Here is a 27,660-nt window from a genome sequence, read left to right as displayed (position 1 = left end):
ATCCTCTTTTAGCTCAATTTATGAAAACCTCATTTTGTGACTGATACCTTCGTGGTAAGATTTAAACACTTGATTCAGAAGTGTCAGAACAGGCTATGGTTCTAAAAAGATCCATGTATAAAAAGCAGGATTCATGAAACCTAATCTACTGCATCCTCCATCCTGAAAACCAAACTTCCTGTGAAAACACGGTGATGCCTAGAGACAAATTCCTATTCAGGACACAGCACAAAACTGGCCAGGACATCAGGGACTTACTTTCGGGCCCACTCACATCAAGCCACCTGTCTCACTTACTTACTCACTTATCCCCGCTCTGTGTCCCAGAGCTGGTCCAAGTAAGCCATGGATGCTGGAATAACGAGGAGATTTCAAAACTGGGAGCTCCCTTGAAAGCATTATGCATTCACGATGTACACTGAGTCAAGATTATTTCAAAACACCTTCCAATAATCTCCACAGGCTCAGAAAATTGAGACATTGTGTAATACCTACTTTAGCTGTTTTTCTTTTCTACACTCCATTCTTTTAGGTCTTTTTGATTTTCAATCTGGACAAGGACATGCATGGCATGTGGATTGTTTAGCACGTGGGTTCTTTTTAAGAACTGCTTCTCCCCTGTGCAGGCATGGAGTACTATGCTGCTTGGTGAGAGTTAAAGGAAGCAGAAGACCGTGGAGAGGATAATAAACCTCTGAACAGTCACCAGCCAACAGTGGATCTGATTCCTAAGCTTCTTTTGGCATTTATAGAGGAAACTCAGAATTCAGGTATTTATGTATTGAATTAACAGTTTCAGCATGATTTATCTATTTTTCTTTTTCTCTAATATTGCAAATATCTCAGTAAAGTATTTAAGAGTTAACAGGCAAAAGTGTATTTAGGATAGCTAGTCTCTCTTGGCATAATAATATGCAGTTAATTATTTTCATTTAAAAAATCTCCTGATCATTTCAAGTTGCCCAAATACCATTACCACTTAGCTCCGATGACAAAAAAATATCCAATGTTTATATAATATTAAGATAATCCTTACATGGAATAAATTTCTTTTGGTTTTGTGAACTATTATGTAGAGAGAACTTTTTACTAGTATGTATTATATAACTGGAGATTTATTTCAATGACTAGGAACTCTGCCTCCAGGCTTAGCCAGGCAAAGCAGTTGCAACGTTTATGAAAACCTTCTGGAAGGCAACAGCTAGTAAGGCATCTTCCCAAATATCTCCCTTGTTTGTAAGTCACACAATGTAGAAACTGTACAGATAATATGACACTGCTTCTCAAGTGCCTCCAAGGAGTCTATGTAACCCTGACCATTGAAAATCCGTCACGGCAAAATGACGTGATAAAAATATATGCGCAAAGCAGCCAGGATGTTCTCTAAGATTTAAAAGAAAATCAACAATGCAAAAATCATCAAGGTCACATTCTTCAATGTTTGCCTCACGAATCAATTCTTTTTAAGAAACTGCATCATCTTGGGGCAGTGCTAGAGACAAATAGGAAAGACCAGATGATGTCAGAGAAAACATCAAGGCTAGTTATTAAAGTCTACATTTGCAGGTATGCCATAAATGCCTGTTGTCCTTGTGTCTGATGCTATGCTGATCAAAGATTTCCTCTTCACAGACAACCTCATTGACTTAGGTGAAAGACTTGTGTACCTGGTTAATGAATTGGTGCCTGCACAAATTTGCCTCATTTAACTGAGGAGCTACGCTTTTGGTGTCCCAACCTAGGAGGCCGGACATTTTTACCTTCCTCTTTATTGATAAGGGACTATGCTTAAGGGAAGTCTAACCACTCAAAGTCTCAAAGCCAGTGAACTGCTGAGGCTGGCTCTTTGCACCCCTAGAGCTGCCTCCTCCCTCTAGTAGGCCAGTACTGGAAGGCACCAAATGTTTAGCAAAAATGTTACATCACAAGAAACACTTACAGTGCCTTCTGGCCTAAGATATGCTTTTGAATTGTGAATCTATCTATGTATCTTTATAATATGTATATTCTTATTGTATATACATAGTATGCTACGATATATACAAACTACTATCACACCTAACAACAATCTATACCTTTATCTGAAACAGTGACAAACACTGCTTTAGATGGTAGAAAGGAAGGTTGTGAGATGACACTTCTATAACAGAATAGTCAGACATACTAATTTAAGAGTAAATAACCATTCTTCACTTGTAAAGTCCTAAAACATGAGCTATTGCCGCAAGTCCTGTTAATTGTTGACAAACACAAATCAATGTCAACCCTGCACAATGCTGATACATTAAAAAAAGTAGTTCAAGTAGTTAAAATAGTAAAAATAGCTGAAATTTTGTCATGTAATACTTGGTTATTACATATGACCAGATGAAGAGAGACCACTACTATATCTGGGAGGGGAAAATTTACATAATCCAATCAGAAACCAATTTAATGCAAGGAATACTATTTTTTTCTTATCCATTACAATGTGGATGTTATGTTTTCAAAAGAAGTGATGGTTATATATTTGATATTCAGAGTTATTTTTAGGGTTAAAAAAGGGATACCAATTGGTACGGATAGGAAAATTTTTCTGTATAGTAAAACTATCTTGACCCAAAATTCCCTCCGAATAAAAGTAATACAGATTATCTTTGTTTTGCAGCAAATGAACTTTTAGCCACAAACGATTACCACACTATTTCTGAGAAGTAGTGAAGACACAGGAAAGTTCACTGAAGATACAGGAAAGTTCAGGAAGGCCAGGGTGGAAGGAAAGAAGGACACTCCCTCCTTTGCTCTTAGCGTAGGCAGTAGGTGTGAGAATTCCTGGTTTGCTTCCTGGACGCCCTCTTCCCTATGTTTACCCTCTGTGTCAGCAAGAAATTGAGATAGTCTCTGAAACTTTCCAAGTAACTAGTGTAATATTATATACACAGTAGACTTTAAACACTTAATAACATTAGTGGAATTAGAAAGCTGGTTCCTCAAGCTTGTAAAATGCAGAATTTAGCAGTCATTACTCACAAAAGTGTTCAAAGGGGGCTCACATATTGGTAACGGCTGACCCAACTTCCTTAGAATAACTCTAATGCAATTAAGCAGCTCATAACCAAAGCAAATTAGCCAGAAACTAATTTAAGAAAATAACTACGTTATTTAAAAATGCTACAGGGTGAACGGATAAATTCTAAGGCCTCTGAAATGTTTTAGTGGCATAATTGACAACTACAAGAAACATTTCTGCCTTTTGTTATTATTGTACTGGAGATTGAACCAGGGCCTTTATACTTAGCTACATCCTTATCCTGTTTTAAAACTTTTTGTATTGAGACAAGGTCTTGGTGAGTTGCTGGTGTGTGTGTGTGTGTGTGAGAGAGAGAAAGAGAGAGAAAGAGAAAGAAAGAGAGAGAAAGAGAGAGGAGAGAGAGAGAGAGAGAGAGAGAGAGAGAGAGAGAGAGAGAGAGAAGAGAGAAGGGGTGCCTGAACTTGTGATCTTTCTGTCTCAGCCTCAGAATACTAAGATTAAAGCCTGTACCACCACACCTTGCTCTGATTCTGCTTTACTGACTGATCTGGAGAAATCTATTACCATGTGAGGTTCTCTCTGAAATTTTGTCTAAAACTCTAGCTAGTTAACATTTTTTGGAGTCGTGTTGTGTTTTAGACTTGTATATGGCGGGAGGTCTTGGAGGCATAAAAGACAAAAGTACTCAGTAATTTAAACTTGTAGTAAGATCTACAGCATAGCTCATCAAATCTGAGCACATTTGTAAAAGGAATCCTGGGTGGTATCCCCAAGCCTAAAAAATTTTCTACATCACTGAAAAACTAGACTGCAATCAATTTTAGTTAATTTTTAATGTAAATTTAATAATTAAATGCCCTTCTGACAAAAGAAGTGCATATTAGAAACGCCAAAAAAGCCTGGTGGTGGCCAGGCTGTAGACACCCAAGTGAATGTGTTCTTTCAAGATAAATAAGGCTGTGGCAGCTGCTGCCTACCCACTGGTCTGTATGAAACACATACAAAGTTACTGAACGGAGCAGAGAGTTTTGCTATGTGATCAACTTTGTTTTTGTTTTCTAAAGACAAAAGCTTTTGCTTAAAAGAAAACCAGTTTATCAACCATATACTAATTACATACATGCCCGAAAACACCTATCTATGAAACCCATTCACTAGATAAAACTTTCTCTCCATAATGACCTTTATTTCAGAATTTATATTTCCCACTTTTAAAAATTTGTTTTCTACTACATAGTCCTTGCAGATTAAAGCAGCCCTTGTAGGACACATAATTTTAGTATATTGTTTTGAATTACATTAAAAGCTCCAAATCAAATGAGAATTTTATCACATAAATATAAATGCATTTGTCCAACATCTGAACTGCAGAAATGATTTGTTTTTACTAATGTAATAGAGCAGTTACCAAAACTTTTGGATAGGGAATTTTTCTCAATCTTCCTATAGTAGATAGACCAAGTTCACCATGGAACTGTGAGGTTAAGCAAAAGCCTACAACTGTCATATTAATTTGCTGGGGTGGGTTAAAAGCTACTATATTATTGAAAGCTGTATTAGTGTATAATAATTGGTATGGGTTCAGACCAACACGAAACACTTAGCCATTTCATAATTAAAGGATTTGAGACAATAAAGAACTGAAAGGAGGGGCTTAGCTCAGCGGCACAGCGACTGCCTGGCAAGCGCAAGGTTGTGAGTTCGATTCCTGATATCGGAAAAAAACCAAAAAAAAAAGAATTGAAAGGAGAGAAAAATATACTTTCAGAATGGTGAAGACTAGTGACAGATGGAGCAGTGACAAAGTTTACTTGAATTACAAAAATACTACTGAACACAAAGCAACAAAAGACACCATAATTCTAGAGTAATATTCAAGCTGCGCGCTTTGAAAAGACAGTTCACAAGTGAAATCCAAGCAGAAGACCCAAAGGCATTTCATAATCATATCCTCAAACTACTAACCACATGAAGTTCAGGGGGAAGAATCCAGTTTAAAAATATAAGCAGCTTGTTCTTTAAGGAAACACTCCATGGCTAGTGACCATTAGTAAAAAGAAATCTAACCAATTAAACTTTTCATCTCACTCTAAACTATGAAAGCTGCAGAGTCATCATATGCCTAGTAGAGTTAGCAGCTGTCTCTCTGTATTCCATTTCACTGAAAGGGAGACAGCGAGAACACAGGCGAAGTAAACCAGAGTCTCCTGCAAGGCGTCCATCTCCACAGCTGGAGACAGGACACTTACTATGCTATATACAGCATCCTTGGCTTAGATACTCAAGTGGGCAGTGTTAAGTTGCACTGCTTTGTAATCTGACCATTAGTGACTCCCCACACAGCTTCCCCTAACCTTGGTCCATAAGCCAATCTGCTTCAAAACCACATCTCTTACTGTCCCGGCAGTGACACTACTCTTCTTCAGTATTGTCTAATGGAATAAAACTCAAAGACAATACATTATATAACAAGGACTAGTAACAGTCTACAACAAAAAGGCCGTTAAGGAAGAACCCACCAAACTTTACCTGCATTTAATGATTAAGACACTAAAACTGAAGTCCACTGCTATATCGTGTTCACCTTTATTAAAACTGATTATTTCTGAAGGGAAGTGTTGTCACTGGCTACATTTGCAAGCAGCTTTTAAAATGTGTTTCCAATATCAACATATTGGGGCACTGGCTTGTTCTTTGGCAGACTAATTTTAAGTAATAAATTTTTAAAATTCTTTTATTCAGAAGGAAAAGTAACAAAAGTGTATGTGTGTATGTTTTTCTTAGATTTCCAAAACAGACAAAGATCTTTGATTTTGAAGACCTAAAGAAAACATTTTCTGAAGGGGTAACTAGCTTCACGGACCCCTACCAAAACTCGACCTCAAATCACCGTCCCCGAACGTGGCCAGACATCAGTTTCACTGGCCTGAAGCAGGGAAACTCCCAGAGTGGAGGGTAAAGCTGATTTTAAATACACTGCAGAATAAGTTTTCCAAGTTGGGATTCCACGGTGGTCTCGGCAACTTGCATTCATAAACATGCGGACTTACCGGGGCACCTGCTCCTGTTGGACCAGAACTCTTGCCGTTCTTCTCCTCAGAATTCTGGGGAGTTTCTTCGGGCTCCCGAGTCACAAGAATCCGGAAATGCTGCTGCCCAGCGTTTTGATCTTGCCTGATCTTAAACGTGCACCCCTGACCCTGTGGAGTCCTCTCCATGGAATTTGTCCTGCGGATCTCAGGAGCCATCCTGCCTGTCCGAGGCGGCGTAGTCTCAGGGACTCCTCGTTCTTCCGTGGGGCTCCCCCGGCCCACTCGGGGCTGGGTAGGGTACGAAGTGCTCCTCTCCAGCCGAATGCGGGGATACCTCACCAATCTGTCCCCCTTAGTGCCAGTAAAGCCAAAATTGAAGTCACTGCCTAGCCCTGGTGCACCTTTTTGGGGCTGCTGCAACTGGAAGACAAAGCATCGCTTCCCGGAGCTTCCAGAAGCATCCGGAACATGCTGCAGGGACCAGCGCCTGGGCTCCTGCGCTGCCTGGCTATCAGACCCAAAAGGCAGTAGGCGCACCTGGCGCACGTCTGCGCTTGAGGCACGGTGCTGGATACGCAGGCCCGGGGCGGCCTCCTCCAAGCCATCTGCCAAGCCTGGTTCCTGAAAGCGCCTGTCACATGTGCCGTTGACCTGGGGGTCCCGGGCTGCCCTGGGAGGAGAGCTCCCGGGGGTGTCCCTTGGCGAGGGCTCCAGCACAACACTCTGGGCCCCAGCAGCTGTGGCCTGGTCCCCGAGGTCAGATGTGGCACTGGGAGGCCGGTCCTCAGAGCCATTGGGTGGCCCGCACCCGTCGGTGGCACCATCAGCTGCCTTGCGCTGCAGGGAGATCTGCACGGAGGAGCTGCGTGTGGGGCGTGCGTCGATGCTGGTGAGGAGCTGCGGGATGAACATGGACGAGCTGCGCTTGAGCGCGCCCACGCCTTCTTGCAGGCCACCGCCGTCCTCCCCTCCATTCTGGGTGAAGGGATGTGGGCTGCTCCGCCGCGGGAGGGTGTGGAATGCCATGAAAAAGTCTTCTTCTCTCTCCTGGTCTAGGATCTCTGACTCGGGGGCTGTGTTGCTGCGCCCAGAGCCAAAATGAAACCGAAGCCGATGGGCCATGGTGACCAGGGGGGCCGAGAGGGAGAGGGCGAGCAGCAACAACAAGCCCGGCACTGCCAGAAGTCAAAAACCAAAGACACCAACTCCAAGAAAAAGTGTCCCATCTGCCAAACCGTTAGCACTGCGGCACCAAGAGCGACAGATAGCAGAAATAGCCCAAGTGGCAAGCGGCATTCCAGGCATGATTGGATAAGAGCAAAAAGCTCTCATCTACACCGTGACAGAGGGTAGGATGGCCAGAACCACATGACCGCGCTCTCCCCCTCCAATGCCAGCTTGTGGACTTAGTGCAATTTCCCCCCTCTCGCTTTCATTTTTTTTTTTTTTTTTTTCCTAACAGCAAGAGCCTGAAACAGCACCTTCCCAGCTGCTGCTGCTCTGTCAGAAAGGGGCAGCCCAGCAGGGAGCTCACGCAGCTGACTGAGGCAGCAAACACACCTCCAGCCCTGCTGCTGTAAATCTGGCCGCATTACATTCACGGGACATTTCTCTCCCAACTATGCGCGGCAATGGGACTCTCTGCAGGGTCCCAGTGCATTAAACACAAACACACTGGTGTATCCCCACCTACCCACCACACCAAGCAACAAGGAAAACACAGCTCAGCTGAAGGGGAAACCCTTTCGTAAGCGTCAGATGTTATGTTTCTGTTATTTATGATATCACTACACTACCACGAGGGAATGCAAACTAATAAAACATGCTATAAATACGATTACACACCCCACAGTATTAGTGTCCCTTTAATGGGAAATAATTAGACCATGATCTACTAGTAACAAAATAGCAAAGTGAGGTCTGGGGGGGCACAAACTTACTACACAGCCAGTTGTGCCCCTGACTGGGCTCCTGTTCCTCTGAACACTTCTCATTTAAAAGAAGTGTGTGGACCTCACATATAACACGATTGTCAGATACGGAAGTACCAGAGAAAAAGAAACCCAGCTGGAGAAAACATTCACTCTCATATGCCAGATAGGAGGAAAAGAAAACACCCTCCTCCCCCAAAAAGAAGGAAAATTTAAGAAGGGTGTTCACGTGGTTTTTGAGTAATTTAAATTAAAAACCATACTGAAGAAATGCCACCTGGAGCTGACTGTTTTCCAGTAAGAAGTTAGCAATAATAGCACAGTTAGAGTCTAAACATGAAATCTTCCTATGTTTGTAATGAGCCAAAAAAGACCTAAGAAATAAAAGCTCATGTTCAAAAACTTGTCATTAGATTCGTAGTTAACTTGGAAATATTCTATGTGTTTTAAACATTATTTTCTGTGAACCAGAAACATCAGTTATTTTAATACAAAGGTTTATTTAGAAGGAGGTTAAAAAACAGAATATCAATCTGCTAAGAGTGACACAAAGTTTATTTAAAATCTGCAAAGCCTGACTTTGTCAATAGTTCTAGAATCAGAGGTGTGGAGGATTAACCCTGTGTTTACATAAATCCAAACCTCTTTTCTAAAACCATGAGTTCTAAAGGCCAAAAATGACTTCTACGAGAGAAATGAAAGCTAGTTTGCTTAATGCTAGAACTTCCAAGTACTACTACAGTCATGCATTCTCTTTGCTGGATTAACAGCCAACAAAGAGAAAAGTCACCACCAGCAACATTCTTTGCATAGTAACAACACTGCACATGGCCTGGGGCAAAGCTTAGTATTAATATTATAAAGTGAGATTGTTCAGATAAAGTATGTATTCATACAGGAGTTCTTAAAAGCTTTGCAGTCAAAGCCCTTTTTGCTTTGGAAATACACTTTCTCATCCAAGGCAAAGTCATCTCAACTATAGTCAATATTTTAGATCATGGAAATGGGATTTTTTTTTTTAAAAAGTGATTTCTCTTAGTAAAAGAAAACTGAATGATTAACTTAGGAAAGAAGACATGATTTTTCCTCACTTATGACCCTTTTTTCATCTTAAAGAGTTATTATACTTAATAAATCAGAGAATATAGGTGAGTCTATAGAGGCCTCTATGTCTGCAGGGACTTACTGCTTTACTGAACCTAAACATTGCTGATTCACATGCCTGGGTAAGATAAAAGCAAGCACTGACCCCTTAGCAGAATCTCATTCAATCTATCAAGGAAGTAAAAATGGACTTTCAGCTGGGAGTGGCAGAGGACACCTGTAATCCTAACTACTTGGGAGGGTGAAGCAGGAAGATCTCAAGTCCTGGGCCAGCCTGGGCAACTTAGCTGGACTATATCAAACTTAAAAAATTTTAAGTCTTTTTATTTTTTGCACACTTGGTATGTAACCCAGGGCTTTGCACATGCCAGGCAAGCACTCTACCACTGAGCTATATCCCCAGCCCCATCTTTGCTTCTGAAAATATTTACTAAGGATCTTTCTTGAGAAGGTACTACCTTTAAAATACAGCTTAACTACCTGCTAAGTATAGATTCATTCTTTTCTATATACTGTTAGAATACATTTGTCCAGAGAGAATTACCAGAGATATGCTACTGAATGGATCACAGAAGTACAGTCTGGTTTAGATTTAACATTCCCCATCCATTTTCGGTACCAAGAAAAAAAAAAAAAATTCCCCATCGGTTTGTTTATGTGCCTGATGACATCTTTACAGATCTGCCTATTGTTCTGTATTCCCAAAACCAGAATATAAGCACTCTGGCTAAGATTATCATCAGTAACTTTCAATAATCTTAACTGAAATAAAAAATACATACATTTTAAAGTAAATTTTCCATGTTACAAGCACACAAATATTTTTAGAATGGTGAACTCTAGCAGTGGGACAAAAGAAGTCCTCTACTGAGCATATACAACCAACAGACAGAGTTTGGAAGGTTCAGCCCTAAAAATTCAATGTTTAAGAAATGAAGCAAAATTCAAAAATAAACACTCACCAATCTGTTTTCGTCAAATACTTCAAACAGGAGCCTGTGATTTGATGGGTTTACCTAGAGGGGACATTAGTATTATTTCAAAAATGAGCAGGAATCATTTGAAAAACAAAATAAGGGACAGAATAGAATAATGCTTTATAATATACCAACTCAACTGTATAATAGGAACAGTTAACCTAATTATCTGGCAATTCTGTATCTACTAAATAAAATTTGCTATTCTTGATTTCTCTGTAATTCTACCCCTAATATTTTGGTATATCAGAAAAAGGTAAGGCCCTTACCTATATTACTAGAATAAAAAAGGATAATCCAAAGAACTTTCAAGAGTTCGTATGTACTACAAATAGGCATCCTCTTCACATGGTCATATTTTCACATAGGCCCCTGCCAGAGAAAAATCTCCTAGGCCTATTACTGCTACTACTACTAATGGTAATAATCATTAAGAAAATACTAAGAGTAGCTATGTATCATTATGACTTTTTAAGGCATTATCTACTCGTTAAAGGTCAATAATACCTGATCTTATTTAATCCTTACAGAAACCCTGTGATATGTAGCTATCACCTTGATTTCACACATGAAGAGCTGACACTAAGGGAGTAAAGTACCTGGCCCAGGAGCCCACAGCAAGTGTGTCAGGCAGCCAGGATGTGAATAAGTTCTGGCCCGCTGCTCTCCAGGACCTGTCCTGTGAACCATCAGAGAGAACCAGAAAGATCCTCCTAGTTCCAGCAATGTGGGGGGTCAGTGTTAGAATTAACAGGCTTTCAGTAGAATTTTGCCTCTTTTTCTTTACTAAAACAGCTCAAGTTGGTCCACGTAACATCACCTAGATTCGGGCATCATAACCAACTGCGTGGGATGTGGTACCAAGTGTTCTCATTTATGTTACTGCATGTAAATCAGGGAAGCAAGCCTCCAAGCAAGGACTCCCCTTTCCTACATGAGAAACCGGGAACCCAGGGAGACTGAGAGTCCTCAGTGGCTTTTCCAGGGTCACAAAGGCGATAAACGGTAAAGCCAGAGATGTGACCCAGGTCTGCTGTTGAACTCAACTTGTGTTGCTGACTATGGAACACATGTACAGGCTGCAGCACGTAGTTTGTACCGGAAAATTCTGTACAACAAACAAAGACATCTTTAAAAATAGAATTAAAAAAATAGAATTTAAATATGTCTATAGTTAAGAATCATTGAAAAAGTTTTCCATGTACTAAAATTCACCCAAATATGGTTCAAATGAAAGGAAAGTAATTTGGAGCTCTACAAGAAGAAAACTGTATTTGAGAGTTAACAAAGGGCCAGTCACTCCTCTCAGCCTCCAATCACCTGTCAGTTCTTCATGGAGTAATTTAAAATACATCTGGTAGAGGCTGAACACGGGATCTACCAAGTATTAAAATATCAGTGCTGTTTTCAGCTCTGAAAATAATAAAAAACAGATGCAGGATATAGTTATCCAAATGTGGAGCAAATAAAATGCTATCCCTATTGAAAAGAAGTCAAGACCAATTACAAGGGGCCTAATGGCAATATTGATCTTTGGGCATGTGCACTAAGCCAATGGCCTAATCTGGAGTATTTCTGGAGGACAGCAGTTTTTAATAGCACAGTTATACAATTAAAATTCTTCCATTTTAAAGAGGAAATAAAAAAACTCTTTCTTTCAATTAAATAGCTGAGTAGTTTAATATTTTCAGAATTTTGGTAACAAAAAACAGCAACAGTCACTAAAGCTCACTGAGGAGAAATCCCAGCTATTTCACAGAATTTAGCCATTTCTACATACAGCTGTTGTAGATATTAAATATATAAGATTAAGGAAAATTTACCTTATTGAGTGGCATTTAAATTCCAAAAGTAATTTTATAGTGCACACATACACACATACTAAATGTATGAATAACAAAAAATTTTCTCTCTAAATTGGAACATAATTGGTAGTTTTCCTTTTTCTTTTTCTTCTTCTTTGGGGTGCTACAGGATCCAACCCTGAGCTATGTGTGTGCTAGGCAAGAGCTACCACTGAACTATATCTCCAGACCCATACCTGGTAATGTTTACTGTTTCTTTTAAATACATTTCTCCTACTGCTTAACTGTACCTCTAAAGTAATTCATAACCCTTGTCACATAAAAATAAACTACTGTTTAAATTATATTTTACCTTATTTTTTAAACAAAAGTTTGAGTTGAAAAGACAAAATATAGTATTTGGATATCTTTCTATTTTCCCAACCACCACCACCACTCCCCATGTGCAAATAAAACAGTCAAGATTTTGTGATCACTTCTCACTCTTTCAAAATTTGGGACACATTAGGAAGCTACCTAAATATTTCTCATCTTAAAAGGAATCTCCCATTTTAAAAAATGTTACTGCTTTCCTCAAAATGAATTTATTGTGATAAGACAAGATATCAATAAGGATGATTACCAAAAAATAAAAACTTACTCTAAAATAAAATTCTTCATTCCACTTCGGGTTCAGCGTCTGGAAGAGAAATTATCAGTCATATCTTTTATAGTCTTGGAAACTAACAGTTACTAGTGCAATACAGTCTTTATATTTGTTTAAACATTTTTGTTGATAAAAAAGATTTTCAAAATAGCAATAAAAGCAGCAGGTAGTCAATTACTTGAGACTATTCTATAAACCAAATAGATGGAGGAAGGAGTATATTTATAAACAGATGATTCATAGATATGAAACCATAAATTGCATGCTATCACCAGAAGGAAAAACACAGAGACTTATAAGGAAAATAACAAAATTTCCCTCAAGAATTTAGCATTGATATGAGTATTCTATGAAGAAGGAAATGAACTTTGTTGACTTTTCTCTACCTGCTACAAATCTGTTTTGGAGAATAATGAAGTAGTGGGGGGGAGCTTGAAAGTGTTCAATCTTTATATTCATGTTGACATTTGAAAACCATAAAAAACTGTACTGATGATCAGATTTTATACAAAGGAAAGAAAAAAAAAAAAAAAACCTCTGCTGGTTATTACCAAAAAGGAACTATTTTTTTTCTTTCCTCCAAATAACCAGGCTAAGAAATACTTATCTGTTTATCTTTCAATCTCCATTTATACATCCATCCATCCATCTCTTTATCAATCTATTTAAATACATATCTTGGAAGAACGGTAGGGATACTTTTGTCCTTAGCAAACAAAAGAAACATGCCCAACATTCTTCAAAACTAAGATAAAGCACATTCTACAAACTAGCACATATATGTATTTTTACGCATTCCACAGCCATAATACTCATATAAAAACACTTAGACACTACAGGTAAAATTTTTGAGACTGAAAAATCATCACCTCACCCACAGCTATAGGTATTTTTCAGTCAAAATGATATTTGCCTTTATGAGCCTATTCCCTTTAACACGGTAAAGCAAAAATAAATACCTAAATATGTACATACATACAGACATACATAATAAAAACTGACAAAGAGCATCATAAAAATACAAAAACACAGAATTCATGTAACACTGAACTGGCATTTTAAAATAAACCAGCACTTTTTCCACCCACAGTGCCACAATGAATCCAATGCTAATTGAATCTTAAAAAGAAATGGAGTTTCATCGTTTTGCATGTGAATGGAGCCAGGATGGCAAAGCAGGGAGGAGGAGCGGGGAGCGGAGCCTGGGATGGGGAGGGAGCTGCAGGCCACCTCGCCCCACAACAGCTTTCCGGAGGGCAGCTCCATGGAAACACACAGGGCAATGGCAGGCAAGGAAAGCCAACGACAACATGAGACCAAAAAATGAATGACGGACCCGTCACAGCGCCACAAAGAGAGCAAGACAACAGCGGTGCGGCACAGATATACTAACCAGGAGGCTGGCTGCCTAGAGAACGGAGCAACACCCTCCACCGGTCCAAGGGGGGGAGAAGGAGGACCTCCCCTCGGAAGGAAACACATGGCGCTATTTCTAGTCACCACCTGGGGTGCGGCTTGGCTTCGTGGCTCCAATCCAGCAGGTGACCAGAACCCCCAGCAGCCTTCCCTGCAAGGTGGCCCGCTCCACTGGTAATAGGAGTGACAGCGCCTAATGTGGGGAACAATGGCCTCCCTCCTCAGCGGGCATCCTCCCACTAGTCACAACACCGGCCTCTGTTTGCAAAACAGATTTTTAATGCCCGTCTCAATGCCAGGTGCAGGATACACTTCATGACTGCTCCCCACACAAAATGACCTGATCAAAGATCAGGACGTTGGCACAGCAGCAGGAGAGCTATACTGAAGGCAGTCAGGCTGCCCAGGAAATGTGTATCAACGTTAGACCATCTAACCACCTCCCCAGAGGCTGTGAGGAAAAACAATAGCAACCCACAAACCATTTTAAAACACAGAGGAAAACAACACTTTTGATAGATTGCACGCATTTTCAATGAATCCCTGAACTATGAGGAAAATATTTACATATATTTATATATGAATATAAAAACATGGTAATAGGCAAATCAAGGAATAATAATTATGGAAATAAAACTTTAATGAAATGATGCACATAAAACTTAAGAAAATAAAACATATACATATAGCATTGTCAGTATGTTATACATGCTTTCATGCAGCTAAAGCAAGTATTTTGCTTTCCTTGGTAATACTGTTTAAACCATTCCTTTGGTGTCTATCAATTCCACCAACAACTCCAATAAACACATTTTAAAGTATTATAAATTTCATTATGAAGAATAGCAACTCAACAACAATAACTTTTTATTTTGCTGTATTATTTGTAAAAAATATTATCACCTGTAGCAATTCTTATTTTTGCAGTCATTTAACAAAAAACCAGAATTGACATCTTGGGTTAATACAGAAAAGTTTCAGTCTATGGAGAATTTTTACATTTACTACTGGCAGATGCTTAACATAAAAAAATGTTAAATATTTTTCAATAAAAAATATTGCCATCTTATTCTTCATATAGAATTTCTACACAGCTCAAGTTCCTAATTTTAATTGAATTAAATTATGACTTGAAGTTTCATAAAGGATGAGCAACTTACCTTTTTAATTGTTTTTGTCTGTACCAAAGCAAGTTCTCTATTCTCATCTGCTACGTACAGTGAGAGTTTCACATATGGATCACTGCAAGAAAGTATTTCAGATTTAATAGGATTACACTTTTCATTAAAAAGAAAGCCAAACCTAGGTGAAAATGTAAACATATATTAATGTCCCAACTCATATTAATTCCATAAGCTAAGCAGTAACATTTCAACATTTTAACAAGTCCATATGCTCTGAAAAAGTTTCTATCACCCAGAGCCAATACTTATTTAAAAGAAAAAAGGAAAAGGAAACTAATATTCTAACTTTAAAGACAATCTTCCCTATAATTAATTCAAAATCATTAATTTGCTATCATATTTTGTAAACAGATTCTGAAAAGATTACAAGAAAGATTATTCAGAGACATACAAAATTTATTTACATTTGTAAAACTAGAAAATCTAGTTTACATCTTGTAATTTTATTTCCACTGTATAAGTAAAAATTATCTTTCTTTTAGTAGAAAGTAAAACAGCAACTGTTCATCTAAACCAAGACCTGGGGAAAAAAAATAAACCAAGACCTGCTATTTTACAGCTATAACAAAAATAAAACAAACAAACAAAAAAAACTAAAGCCCGAAGTCAAGATTACACAAAGTTACAGATTTGAGAAAAGTCTACATCTAAAATTCTAGGTTTCCTGACTACAACTCCCAGAAATCCTTGCATATAAGACACCATCTTTAATGGTAATTTCCTTGAGAATCTGAAATCTTTGAGCAACATATAGATTGAAAGGATTACTTGGTGTGGACCATCTACTAAGAGTTTAAGTCCATTCATGCTTTCTAACATTGCTAACCCTGGGGTAGTTCAAATCTAGTCAAACTGTCCTTTAAAGGGGGGAAAGGGACCAGAAGACAAGTTTCATGACAGAGATTCTGAAAAATCATAGAAAGGGTTCTTATGTACTCCATCCCCCATTTTTCCTCATCTAATTATATATAGCTGACAGTTTATTCCTGTCACTTTACCACATTAGCTTCATGCCAATTTGAGTTATCCTTCAGTGGCTATACCACAATTACTGACCCCTATTTTGCAATCTGCAGACTATTTCTAAAGATAACAGATTGTTGTTATGATAAAATGCTAACTATATTAATTTCTGTTTGCCATCTCAAACAAAATTCACATTGATAGTAATAGACCATTACCAATATCAAAAAACCAAAAGTCAAAGGCAAATGAAAAAAAGGACAGAAAAAGTATCAGTCAATTTTGCCTTTAGTTCATAAACTGTAACCCTTGGTTTGGTTCAAGAACATCTAATCACACACATCTACTTCTCATCTGGACACTGCCAACCTCAGGAAAAGATGAGTCAAGAGTCAGAAGCTGGGAACTTAAGGTCTAGGGGGGAGGCAAAATCACTTTCTTGGTCAGTAGGGCTCTGGCCTTAGCCTATTAGAACCACATGAAGAAGAAAGTGGTTAAAACACAGATCTCTGAGGATCCATGCTCAAAACTTAATTGTGTAGTGCGACCCCAACATGTGTATTTCTAGCAGTTACAAGTGATGCTGAGGCACCTGATTCCAGAACCACAACCTGGACAGCCACTACTGTAGACAGTATTTGCAAAGAGTATTTTGTTGCTACAGAAATTAAATTTTCTGCTTCTAACCACCAAACCATTGCTAAAATGAAACTTGAAGGCAACCTCAAGAACAGGCTTTGGGCATACCCTGAAAGTGCATGCATAAATACACACACACACACACACACACACACACACACACACACACACACTTCTCACATTACAGGGAATACCGTAAGTTCTGCCATTAACTCTAGTTTTTATGTCCCTCAGATATCATGATTGCTGGCTACTATATAACTACAATAAGGAACTAAGCTTTCACTTTAATAAGCAACTACATTCTTCCCTTGGTCATTTATTCACCTCATTTTGTAATCCCTGAGTAGCTCACAAAGTGACACAGGCCTTGGAGATGTGGGAGGGGTCTCTCAGTGTGGGACAAAGTCTCCCGGCTGTAATGAGGAAGGCATGCCTGAGCACATAATGTTTCCAGAGCTCAGCCAAGTAGGTACTAGGGTATGATCAACTCTATGAAACATTGGCCAAGAAACTCCCATCCTGGAAGGGAATTTGGTCTGAAGAGAGAACCGAAGGCCAAAGAACTAAAAGTGCAGGAGCTGGGTAAAGGTCAGGACAGCAGAAGCTCATGGGGAGGGGGAAACAGTGGCTCAGACAGCTCTCAAGATCCTCCTCTTTTTCCACTGCAACTTAATTCTTCAGGTTATTCATGAATAAAATGGGAATGACAATTCTTAACTCACAGAGTTACTATAAGGAACGGTGAAAATTATGTACTAAAACTAGTACTCAGCACAGCAGGACAGAGTACATGTGCCCATAAATGACAGCCATGATATGCAACTGATATTCTCTTCTTTCTTCTCTGAGGAGACATTTGAGGTTCTCTAGTTGCTTCTTTTCACTCCCTACTTCTGCTTTGATTTGACACTGATTTGCCACACTGTGAAAAGCTGGGTGCCAGCCAACTACAGCTTGTGAAGTAGTACATGCTTCCCTGGTATTCACATATGCGGTAGTCTCCTATAGATCCGGGTGGGGATGCTCAACTGGTCATCATCACAACAATTCACTCCTGGCACCCAGTTAGTGGCTGGTGTTTAGTACAACTCAGAGCTAGCACTAATATGACTATTTAAGGAAGAAGCTCAATCCTGCATAAGTCAGTGTGGACCAGAAAAGAATTTCAGTCTGCACACCTTTAGTGTTAAGCATCACACTCTTCCTTCCAGCCTTTCTAAGGAGACAACAAACTGGTACTAGGATTCAAACGACTTTCTGTTTACTGAGCGCCTACTACATGTCAGGCAAGGAGACAAGCGCCAGAAATAGACTCCCACTTGAAAGGAACACAAAGAAATAAAATGCAGATGTGACAGAGTAGGCCAAGAACCCAGGGATACAAGGGTTAGCAGCAGAGGTCCTTGACCTGTGCAATCCAGGGTCACCTGGAGTCTGGGTTCTTGGCCTCACCCTAGATCTGGTTATCTACACTAATCAAGTGTCCCAGATGATTTCTCTATGCTGGGCAACCCTGCTAGAGACATCTGAGAGAAAAGGCCAAGCTCAGGGGAGATTCCAGGCAGATATAAAGGTCCAGCAATGAGCTGGAGCTGGGATTCTGAACCCTAAGGTACGGCCAGGCTGCAGTGTGGAGGGCTTAGGGAAAACAGGCAGCCTAGGTTCAGACCACAAGGAGGTAGGCATCCCCATAGGGGCTCAAATCTTGGGTTTTCAAAGCTCAAATTTTGGTTCCCTTGGCTAGATAATGGCAAACTCACACAGTTTTTCTGTGCCTGTTTTACTATTTATATAACGGGGAAAATAGCAATAGTTCCCTTATAAGGAGACTGTTGGGCAGATTAAAATACAATTGTGTTTGACATATAGTAAGTCCTCAATAATGTTAGCAGCTGCCATCCTATATATCTGAGATGAGATGGTAAAAATACAGATTTAATGTTAGATTCACCACAAGGAGATAAATCAGCAGGTAAAGAAACCGGTAGGATGGCATGTACACCGAAGAATGAGAACTGTCTAAACAAAAGTGGCAAGGGTCAATGAGAAACGACTGAGCGCTCCCCCAAAGGTGATCCCTATAGAACTGGGTGGCTGACTGAATGCCATAAATATGAACGCTTGAAGGAGGGGAGTGGTGGTCCACGTAACCTCTAGGTCTCAGTCCTCTTGAAAAACTGTCACTACACAGGGCACCAAGTTACCCTGGATCTTTTGCTCTATGTCCACTGTGATGCATGTGCACGTAAATGCACCTGAAAGGACTTTAGATGCCTCAGTATTTTTCAGTAGTATACAAAGTCAAAAAGGAAAACATACTGAAGATACTCAAGCTATTCACCCATTAGCCAGACAACTCATCTGTACACAAAAGATTACATTTGATTGGAAAAACAGAAGGTGATGTTACTTTACCTTAGAGATAGGAGACACACAAGAAAATTATAGGCAGTCTAACAGAGGAAAACATACATAGCAAAATATTCACAAGGCTTCTGCTCTCATGAAAGTCACCAAGAAAACTTGGTCAAAAATCCACTTTAACTTGGCAAAACTTCTAAGAGAACAGCTTTTAACTGTCTCTTTCGTGCTCAACATGGATCCCAGTACAGAAAATTTTGGGCCTCTGCTCTGATCATCTCTAATAGAGGCACTACAGACCTGCACTGACCTTGGCTGGCTTTAAAGAATTCAAGAGATACAAGTCTTACTCGGAGAAACTCATTCTATGGAGATCACCATTAAGCAAAGACGGTGCAGACAAGGTCATTTCTCAGGGAGAGCTGCAAGTGAGCCTTTCTAGGTTTGCCCTGTTACTCAACTTTGCAGATACACCAGGTAAGCACAGCCCAACCTGACATGTCACTAAGAGTAATGCCTGACCAACCCCATTTGACATACTGAAGTGCTCTGCATTCTTTAGCACCTGTTATTTACTCGGTTTTTGTGGTTTTTTTTTTTTTTTGTCAAAATAAGTAGTCTTTGCTGAGATCCACATATTTGCAGGGGGCAGGGCAGGGAGATGAAGGGAGGAGTTGCCTTTAACTGGCCAAGTGTTGAAGTTGGATCACATTTAGACTGGGTTGCAGTGACATCGCCTGTTTACCAGCTATAAGATGTTCTTCCAAGAAGCTTGGACATCAGAAGAATGCTGACAAAGATCTGGCTCCTGACCCAGAGAAACTTTCACCAAGAAACCTGCATTGCTAAGCGACAATTTGTTGTGCTGAAGGTTTCCTCATTCGTTTTTCCATTTTTACTATTATCATCAGTTTTACATAAATTACTTAGATCCTGAATAACCACACTTACACAATACTTTCAAGTAAGGGGAACAATACCCAGAAAGTGTGAAAAGGGACAAAACACAGGAAGACATGCAATCATATTGAATCTGAAGTTTTTAATCTAGGAGATTATATAAGATTGAAAAAAATGTAATACATTGTAAAGAGAGGCATAACACTGTAATACTCGCCTACTGAAAAGACAAATTATAACAAGTTTTCTGGAAAGTAATATGGCAGAAGTATCAAGAGCAAAGAGGTGATACCCTCTGATACATCAAATCTATTCTTGGGGATTAATCCCAAAATAGTAATCATAGAGGTGGGTAAATATTTATCTGTTAAAATGCTCATTACAACATCATATATAAAATAAAAAATAGAAACAACCTTCTAGTCCAATAGGGAAGTGATTAAATAAATTATGGTATAACTATTAAGACCATATTTTCAAAGAACATTTTAAAAAGAGAAACAAATTATACTATAATATTAAAGAATAAGCAGAATTTAAATATGCTGCTAGCTCTTTCTTGCCATATATATCTGTATAGATTATATATATATAATATATATAATTAGATATATATCTAATTGAGCAAAATAAAACTAAAAAGTTAATAAACAGTCATTCTCTCTTTTGCCAACCAAGACCTCAATAACAAATCCAAAGGGGCTTTCCATATTTTTTCTACCCAGAAAACTGCCTTCCATAGATGACAACTGAGAACTTCTTCAAGAACATGCACATACATTCTAGTCCTCCAAACTTACTGAAAGTTATGAAGTATGTTTAGAAAAACATCAGTCATCACCAATATGGTCAATGAGTCACTTTATTCTTAAATATGTGTGATTTTTCAACAAATAGAAGAGAGAAATGGTGCAGAGTAGACTCAAATTCATTTTTATATTGCTTCTAAGTAGTTACAGTGGGCATTAAAACTTGACAGCATAGTCATTTTCCTGCAGAAAAAATACTCAAGATACTTTAGTTATGATTTGTTGTTTGGAGCAATTAGTGGTCTACTTATATCCTAAAATCTTCAGTCACTCCTGAAATCTTTAGCTGTGATAGGCTCCCTCCCTACAACCTCCTTACCATCTACAACCAGTCACTCAGGAGTTCCCAACTTAAACCACAGAGACTCCTGGGAGGCAGGGCAACTGTACATGTATCTCTCACCTGACTCATATACACACAGGTCTCATTCTATCTATGTAGATATGAAGTTGCTCATGAAACCATTAAAACAAAAGGAGTTTGTTAGAAGAAAAAATGTCTATTCAAGAGCAAGCATGTATTATCTTCTGGTGTTCATATTTTCCAGTGGAAGTCACTAAAGAGCAAAATTTTACCTATGAATTACTATAACATCTATATAATTGCAAGAGAAGATGATAGTCTGTGATTTGCCTATGATGATAAATCAACATAGTCTATTATGTATTTTCTCCATGTATGGGGATATTTTTTCTTTTTATGCTATCACTACTTTAATATAGCCAAAGAGAGTCAGTATTTTCTAAGGCAATACAAAACAAAAAAATTTACCTGTTTTTGGAAACTGTCTCATTGTGGATCTAACTTCTCAAAGTCACTGAGAGTTGACCATATTCAAAGAAATTTGGTGGGCACCAAGGTGGGGAAAACGTAAAGAGATGCAGACCCTGCTCTCAAAGAGTTGCCTGTCCTTCTCCAAGGAAGTCAAAGTTGGAAAGGAGAGTTTATAATGCAGATCTATCTTTATGAAAGTTGACACACTCTCTGTCATATATTAAGTAAGTTTATAAATGGTTTTCCAAGATGATTTAAAACGTAGTGAAAAAGTATGTGAACCATAGTAATAACTTTAGCATCAATTATTACCTTCTGGTGTACAGCTCTGCCTAGCTATTTGCCTCCTCTAACCCCCACAACAACCCAAGAAAGAAGGAGCCAACTATGTCTAGCATCCCATTTTACAGATGAGAAGAAAACAAATGGATGTGAGGCCAGATTCTGAACCTCATGTTGTTCCCCAAGCCCACATTTTGTCCAGAAGTAGACCTGCTGATAGGCAGTGCCATTTCCCCAGGGTGCCAAAGATAAAAACAGCCTTATAATTTTTTAAAAAAAGAAAGAAGACAGCAAGGACAGAGTGCATATAAACACATATGTGAATTACATTAGCATGGTATGTAGTTTTTAAAAGGATATTAATGACAAACGATAGTCATCTGTGCTTTAAGGATTAAAATACTCTGTACTATCACAACTATAGAAGAAAGCAAAATTACAACAGTATAAATATACCAAACTATGCAGCATTGTATTAGTATACTAATGAGATCACGAATGGTTTCTTCCCCTACTTTTATCTTGCTCAAGTGACATAAATGCATCACTATTTATCTGGGATGCTAAGATTGGAAGGTGACACACCTAGTCTCTATGTGGTCCAAAATAAATGGGGCCAACTAGGAAATTCAAAGTACAAAATATCCAATGTGTGCCAATGAAGTAAGAATGGGCAAAAAGTCATTTGCAACATTAATACTAATCTCTGACTTAATAACTTTCTTTTTAAGTAACAGGGCAAACGTCTCAAAGAGCCTTAAAAGAAAGTATCTGAATACTGTATATTAATGGGAGAAAAAGGGTATGTTCCAATTTTCTTAATCTAATACCTATACAAATATCCTCTTGGTGCAATAGGCCTCATCATCAAAGTAACAGCAAGGACTTCTCTATGGGGCTCGTGCCAAGGAAGCAAAGTTTAAGTACCATGTAAGCACACAACATTTCCTGTATTATCGCTTTGCAGGGGGGTGGGTCAAAAAAATTCACTCTGTCAAAGACCTCAAAAGTGCTTTCCCCTATGCATCTTTAAGAGTGGGCGTAGTCTGAACTTGTTTACTATGAAAAAAATCACCAAAGTTCCAAATTGATTAGAAAGGCTTTGGAGGAAAGGACACCTTCTAAAAACGTAACTGAAGAATGAAAGAACACATGTACATACCCACACGTCCAAAGCAAATATACATATAGGGAGTATGCAAAATCTTAGTTTTAGAATGTTACAGAGAGCTTGATGTCTACAGTAAGTGAAAAACCAAAAACAATACATTTAGAGACAAGAAGACAGATTTCTCAGATTAGAAATGGTACAACAAAGTTCACACTACTGTGGTTACTCAAGTAGTACAGTGAAAGTGTGTCTTAATACCTAATCTATAATAGGCATCACAGATACTTCAGCCACATGAGAACACTGTATCAAGTACGATCTACCACCACAGGAGGGCCGTGGCCTCTCCAGCTATTGTCCTTCCAGGCCCCGCTCACAAGAGAAAGCTGGGCTGGTTGAGATGGATCTAGGCTGGTTGGTACAGGTGAAGTTTTAACAACTGTGGGTCCTAAATGACTATGAGCCCTTAATGCTAATACCTATACAAATCATCTCTAAAGAAGTTATTTGAAAACCACTTAAATTTTACTGAGTAATATTTTACACTCTAGCAAAAATAAGAAACTTGCTAAATCTGTTAATTACCTAGGCTAGAGAAGGCAACCTATCCTGTGCACATGCAGTTGCCACATAAAGTCTTGTGTCATGGAGAATGCTAATCCTACAAAAAGTTTCCACAGAGGCTTTACTGTGGAGGAGCTGTGATGTTTCGCATCAGTCCTATTGCCATCTCATGGGCTTCTCAACAGTCTACTTCCAAGTAGCTATGGCGGGCTCCATTGCTGCACTCACTCGGCAGCACCTCTTCTCTGGTGGTATTTGCTCAAGAGAAGGACAGGCTCAGAACCATTTCCCATACACACAAGCTCTTGGTTACAGGTGCATTTGGAGGATTCTGGTGCTATACACAACATCACCATATGGTTGAGGGGACCGAGGAAGGCTGGGAGATGAGGAATCTCTGGAACAGAAGGTCTGAAATGGCAGGCATTAGTCACATGGAAGGCTGATCAATCAACACATAGAATGTTGCACCTCAATCCCAGAGTGTCAACTTCAGAGACTATCCACTTCACAGTGAACATCTGGAACAGTTTGTTTACCTGGGCACCCCACTTTGGGAAGGGCTGAAAATCCACCTTTCCTTGTTTCTCCAGGATTCAGCACAATGAGTTCACTCAACTCAGTATGGGGGAAGGAAAGGGGGTAGAGATAGTTTCAGCTGTACTGGATTCCAAGGACTTTGCCTCTCTTGAAGGGCACACATTTACTAGGGTCACAGGAAAAGCAACCTACCATTCCTATCTGTAAATATAATATATCAGTCAGCACCAGAGGGACAGAGGAGCAAGTTAGGTCCTGCTTACTTAAAAAAAAATTATCTGTCCAAAGAGTCTTTCAAGATTTCAGCATTAAAGGAAGTAAGACAAAGAGAAAATTCCTGAGATATGATTGCATCAGTCTACTTGTCCTTCAGAGGGCCTGGTGGGAGACTGAGTCACCACACCTGCTCATCTGGTCCCCTCATGGTTAGAAGTCAAACCAAGTACAACTTTGTTTTTTTAAAAAAATCCAAAGATACATTCTTAACTGTTTATATTATACATTTCTTTTAGAGGGCGGCTTCATCCATGCTTAAAACACAGACACACACACTTACATGAAAATCAAGGATGGAATTATTCTCTTGTAACCCTCAAAGCCAGTTTCCTGGCTAGTCTCACTTGTGTCCTCATGATCTAGAAGAAAATAACCCTGGGTAGATGCTAAACTGAATGCCAAAGTGCATTCAAACTTTGTCAAACTAGATAAGGGGGCAAGTTCTAAAGGACACCATCACCAGAAGATCCATCCTTATTATCTAAATAGGGAAGAAAAGACACTTTTAATTAATCTGGGAGAATCATTCCTTTTCAGAGCATAATTTGCTTTTACTTGTACACACTGATGGTGTCCTTATGCAAAGGGGAAATTTGAACATAGAAACACATGCAGGAAAGGGGAAGATGATGTGAAAACACAGTGAGGAGATGGTTCCGTGCCTGAATGATCCATCTATAAGCCAAGGATTGCCAAACACTGCCAGGAATGGGGAGGAGGAGTAGCGGGGAGGGGGAGAAGGAAAGGGGAGGAGGGAGGGAGCGATGGAGGGAGAGAAGGACGGGCGCAAGAGGGAGCACCCCTGCTAATACCACCATCTCAGATTGTGGACTTCCAGGACTATCAGACAGTAAATTTCTGCTATTAGCCATTCCGCTCCTGGTGCTTTGCTACAGTAGCCTTAGCAAACTAACAACCTACTAAAGCCAGCCTTTATTAGAAACCCTTGGGGCCAAACACGCTATAGAACTCTGATTTTTTTCTCATTTTAGGAAGATGGCTCAGTGACACCCCCCCCCCCAATTATTACATAACATCTTCCGAGGGACTGGAGCAGGAACCATACTCAGATGTTAATATCTGTGCAGCCACATGCACGAAGAGCTTAAATCAAGTGCTATATATAGAGAGCCCATAAATACTTTCAAAGTCTATTCACATCAGGTTCTGCTCTCAAACAAATTTCCTGCAAACCCACATAAGTGATTGCAGTTTCCAGGTCTTTTCTGGCCTTTGGAACTGCAGATAAAAGACCGTACACCTGCACAAAGTTGCCCAACACTTCATGTGCTCCTAATGCCACGCCACCAAGCACACTCAGCCTGTGACTGAAAATGCCTGTGAAATCCTAGAGTTCTTGAGGGAGACAAAGAGACAAAGGTAGTCCCTCAACTCTGAGGAAAATAATTTGCAAAATAATTTAGAAGTTTTATCTTTAAGCCTGTAAGCATGCAAACAAACCACCAGACACTTGACTTTCCCATTATAGTGAGTGCAACACTATACCACTGCAGGACTTCTTAAAATGGAATTTAAAAAGAGAGGGGGAAAAACACTGTGCTGCTAATGTTATAACCAACAGAGAGGGGCGCGACTATGATAAAGTCCCAAGCTAGGCAGGTGAGCATCTCAGGGCACATATTTTCCCAACTAGGCAGATAAATATATGGTAGGCACTCACATTTGGAATGCATGAACCCATGTACTAAAGCAAGAAGGAAGTTTATAAAAGAAATGATTTGTTGGGGCCAGGGATGTAGCTCAGCGGCACCGTGCCTGCTGGCGAGCACAAGACCAAGTTCGATTCCCGGTATCCCCAACTCCCCCCAAAAAAAAAAAAAAAGGATAAAAGAAATGAAACCCTTCATCATATTAAACAACTTGGCTGACCACCCTCAGCACAAACAGCAGAGCTCCTTACCACATCTACAGAGCTGGACACACACTGGAGATTTTCCTGTGTCTGAATCATCAAAAAAAGGAAAGACACTTGGTTCTCTTTTCCCCAATTTTAGATTTTAAAATTTTATTTTATTTTTATTAGTACATGTTTGCAGTACATAATGAGTACATTAATCATGGGGAGTTTTTATATGTACATAACACATTTTAATTCTTTTTCATCCCCTCCCCTCCTATCCTCCCTGATCCCTCCAACTTTTACTCCCTTTCTCATTTGAAAAAAAAAATCTCCACAATATCTTTTATTTTGCTCTTTATTTATATTTCTTATATAAGAGAAACCATGTAATATTTAAACGTGTGTGTGATTTATTTCACTTAATATTATGGTCCTGAGGTACATCTATTTATCTATAAATGCCTCAAGTTTATCCTCTTTATGGCAGAGTAGTATTCTATTGTATATAAATACCACATTTTCTTACTCAGTTGTTGATGGGCACATAAACTATTTCTAAGATTTAGCTATTATAAACTGTGCTGCTATAAACATGGGTATACATGAACCACTGTAATATGATGATGTTAACTCTTCTGGGGAGATACCAAGAAGGGGAATGGCTTGGTCAAGTGGAATTTCTATTCTTGGTTTTTTGAGGAATCTCAATGCTGATCTCCACAGTGATTGTATTAGCTTAGATTCCCACCAAAAGGGTATCAGGGTTCCTTTTTCCCTGCAGCCTTGCCAGTATTTGTTATTACATATATTTTTTGATGATAGCCATTCTTTCCGGAGTAATGTAATATCTCAGTGTAGTTTTAATTTCCATTTCTCAAATGGCCAATGATGTTGCATATTTTTTTCATGTATTTACTGGCCATCTGTACTTCTTTTGAGAAGTACCTATATATTTCAGTTGCTTGTCTTTTTATTGGGTGGTCTTTCATTTTGGGACTCGTCTACGTTTTTGAGTTCTTTATATATTCTACATGTTGTATAGATAGGAATAGCTGGCAAAAACCTTTTCCAATTTGGTAGGTTGTCTCTTCACTCTGTTGGTTGTTTCCTTTGATGTGCAGAAGCTTTTTAATTTGATGTGATTCCATTTGTGGATTCTCAGTATTATTTCTTGTGCCACTGGGGTTGTTTCAGAAAGTCCTTCCCTATGCCCATGTCTTCAAGAGCTGTACCTATTTTATCTTCCAGGAGATTGTTGCTGTTTTAACATTTATATCTTTGACCCATTTTTATTTTAGTTTAGTACATGGTGAAATATAGACTCAGTCTTCATGTGGACGTTCAATTTTTCCAGCACCATTTATTATAGAGCCCATCTTTCCTCCAGTGTATATTTTTGGCCCCTTAGACATTTGGTTCTTGATAATTTCAACCTAGTTAAATCTAAATCTGATGGAAATCCGTGGGTATC

At 39.1% G+C, this 27,660-nt stretch overlaps 1 protein-coding gene across 7 annotated transcripts in view; it reads right to left on the bottom strand.

Moving 5' to 3' along the window:
• The window catches only part of Nedd4l (neural precursor cell expressed, developmentally down-regulated 4-like, E3 ubiquitin protein ligase), a 349,282-nt gene that overhangs the window by 141,245 nt on the left and 180,377 nt on the right, over window positions 1-27,660 (bottom strand). For 2 of the 7 annotated variants that reach the window (XM_005372988.2, XM_013511013.1), the window contains 3 exons: window positions 15,082-15,163; window positions 12,500-12,538; window positions 10,040-10,093 (listed from right to left, as the gene is read on the bottom strand). In XM_005372988.2, coding sequence (XP_005373045.1) covers window positions 10,040-10,093; window positions 12,500-12,538; window positions 15,082-15,163 — 175 coding nt within the window. Of the gene's footprint in view, window positions 1-6,060; window positions 7,653-10,039; window positions 10,094-12,499; window positions 12,539-15,081; window positions 15,164-27,660 lie in introns of those variants that run through there. The other 5 variants (XM_005372986.2, XM_013510999.1, XM_013510994.1 and 2 more) reach the window with 4 other exon arrangements.

Source organism: Chinchilla lanigera, unplaced genomic scaffold (genome assembly GCF_000276665.1).
Source record: "Chinchilla lanigera isolate Chin_1 unplaced genomic scaffold, ChiLan1.0 scaffold00001, whole genome shotgun sequence".
NCBI lineage: Eukaryota > Metazoa > Chordata > Mammalia > Rodentia > Chinchillidae > Chinchilla > Chinchilla lanigera.
The sequence above is the reverse complement of the archived record's forward strand: the minus strand, read 5'-3'. Positions and strand labels throughout refer to the sequence as shown.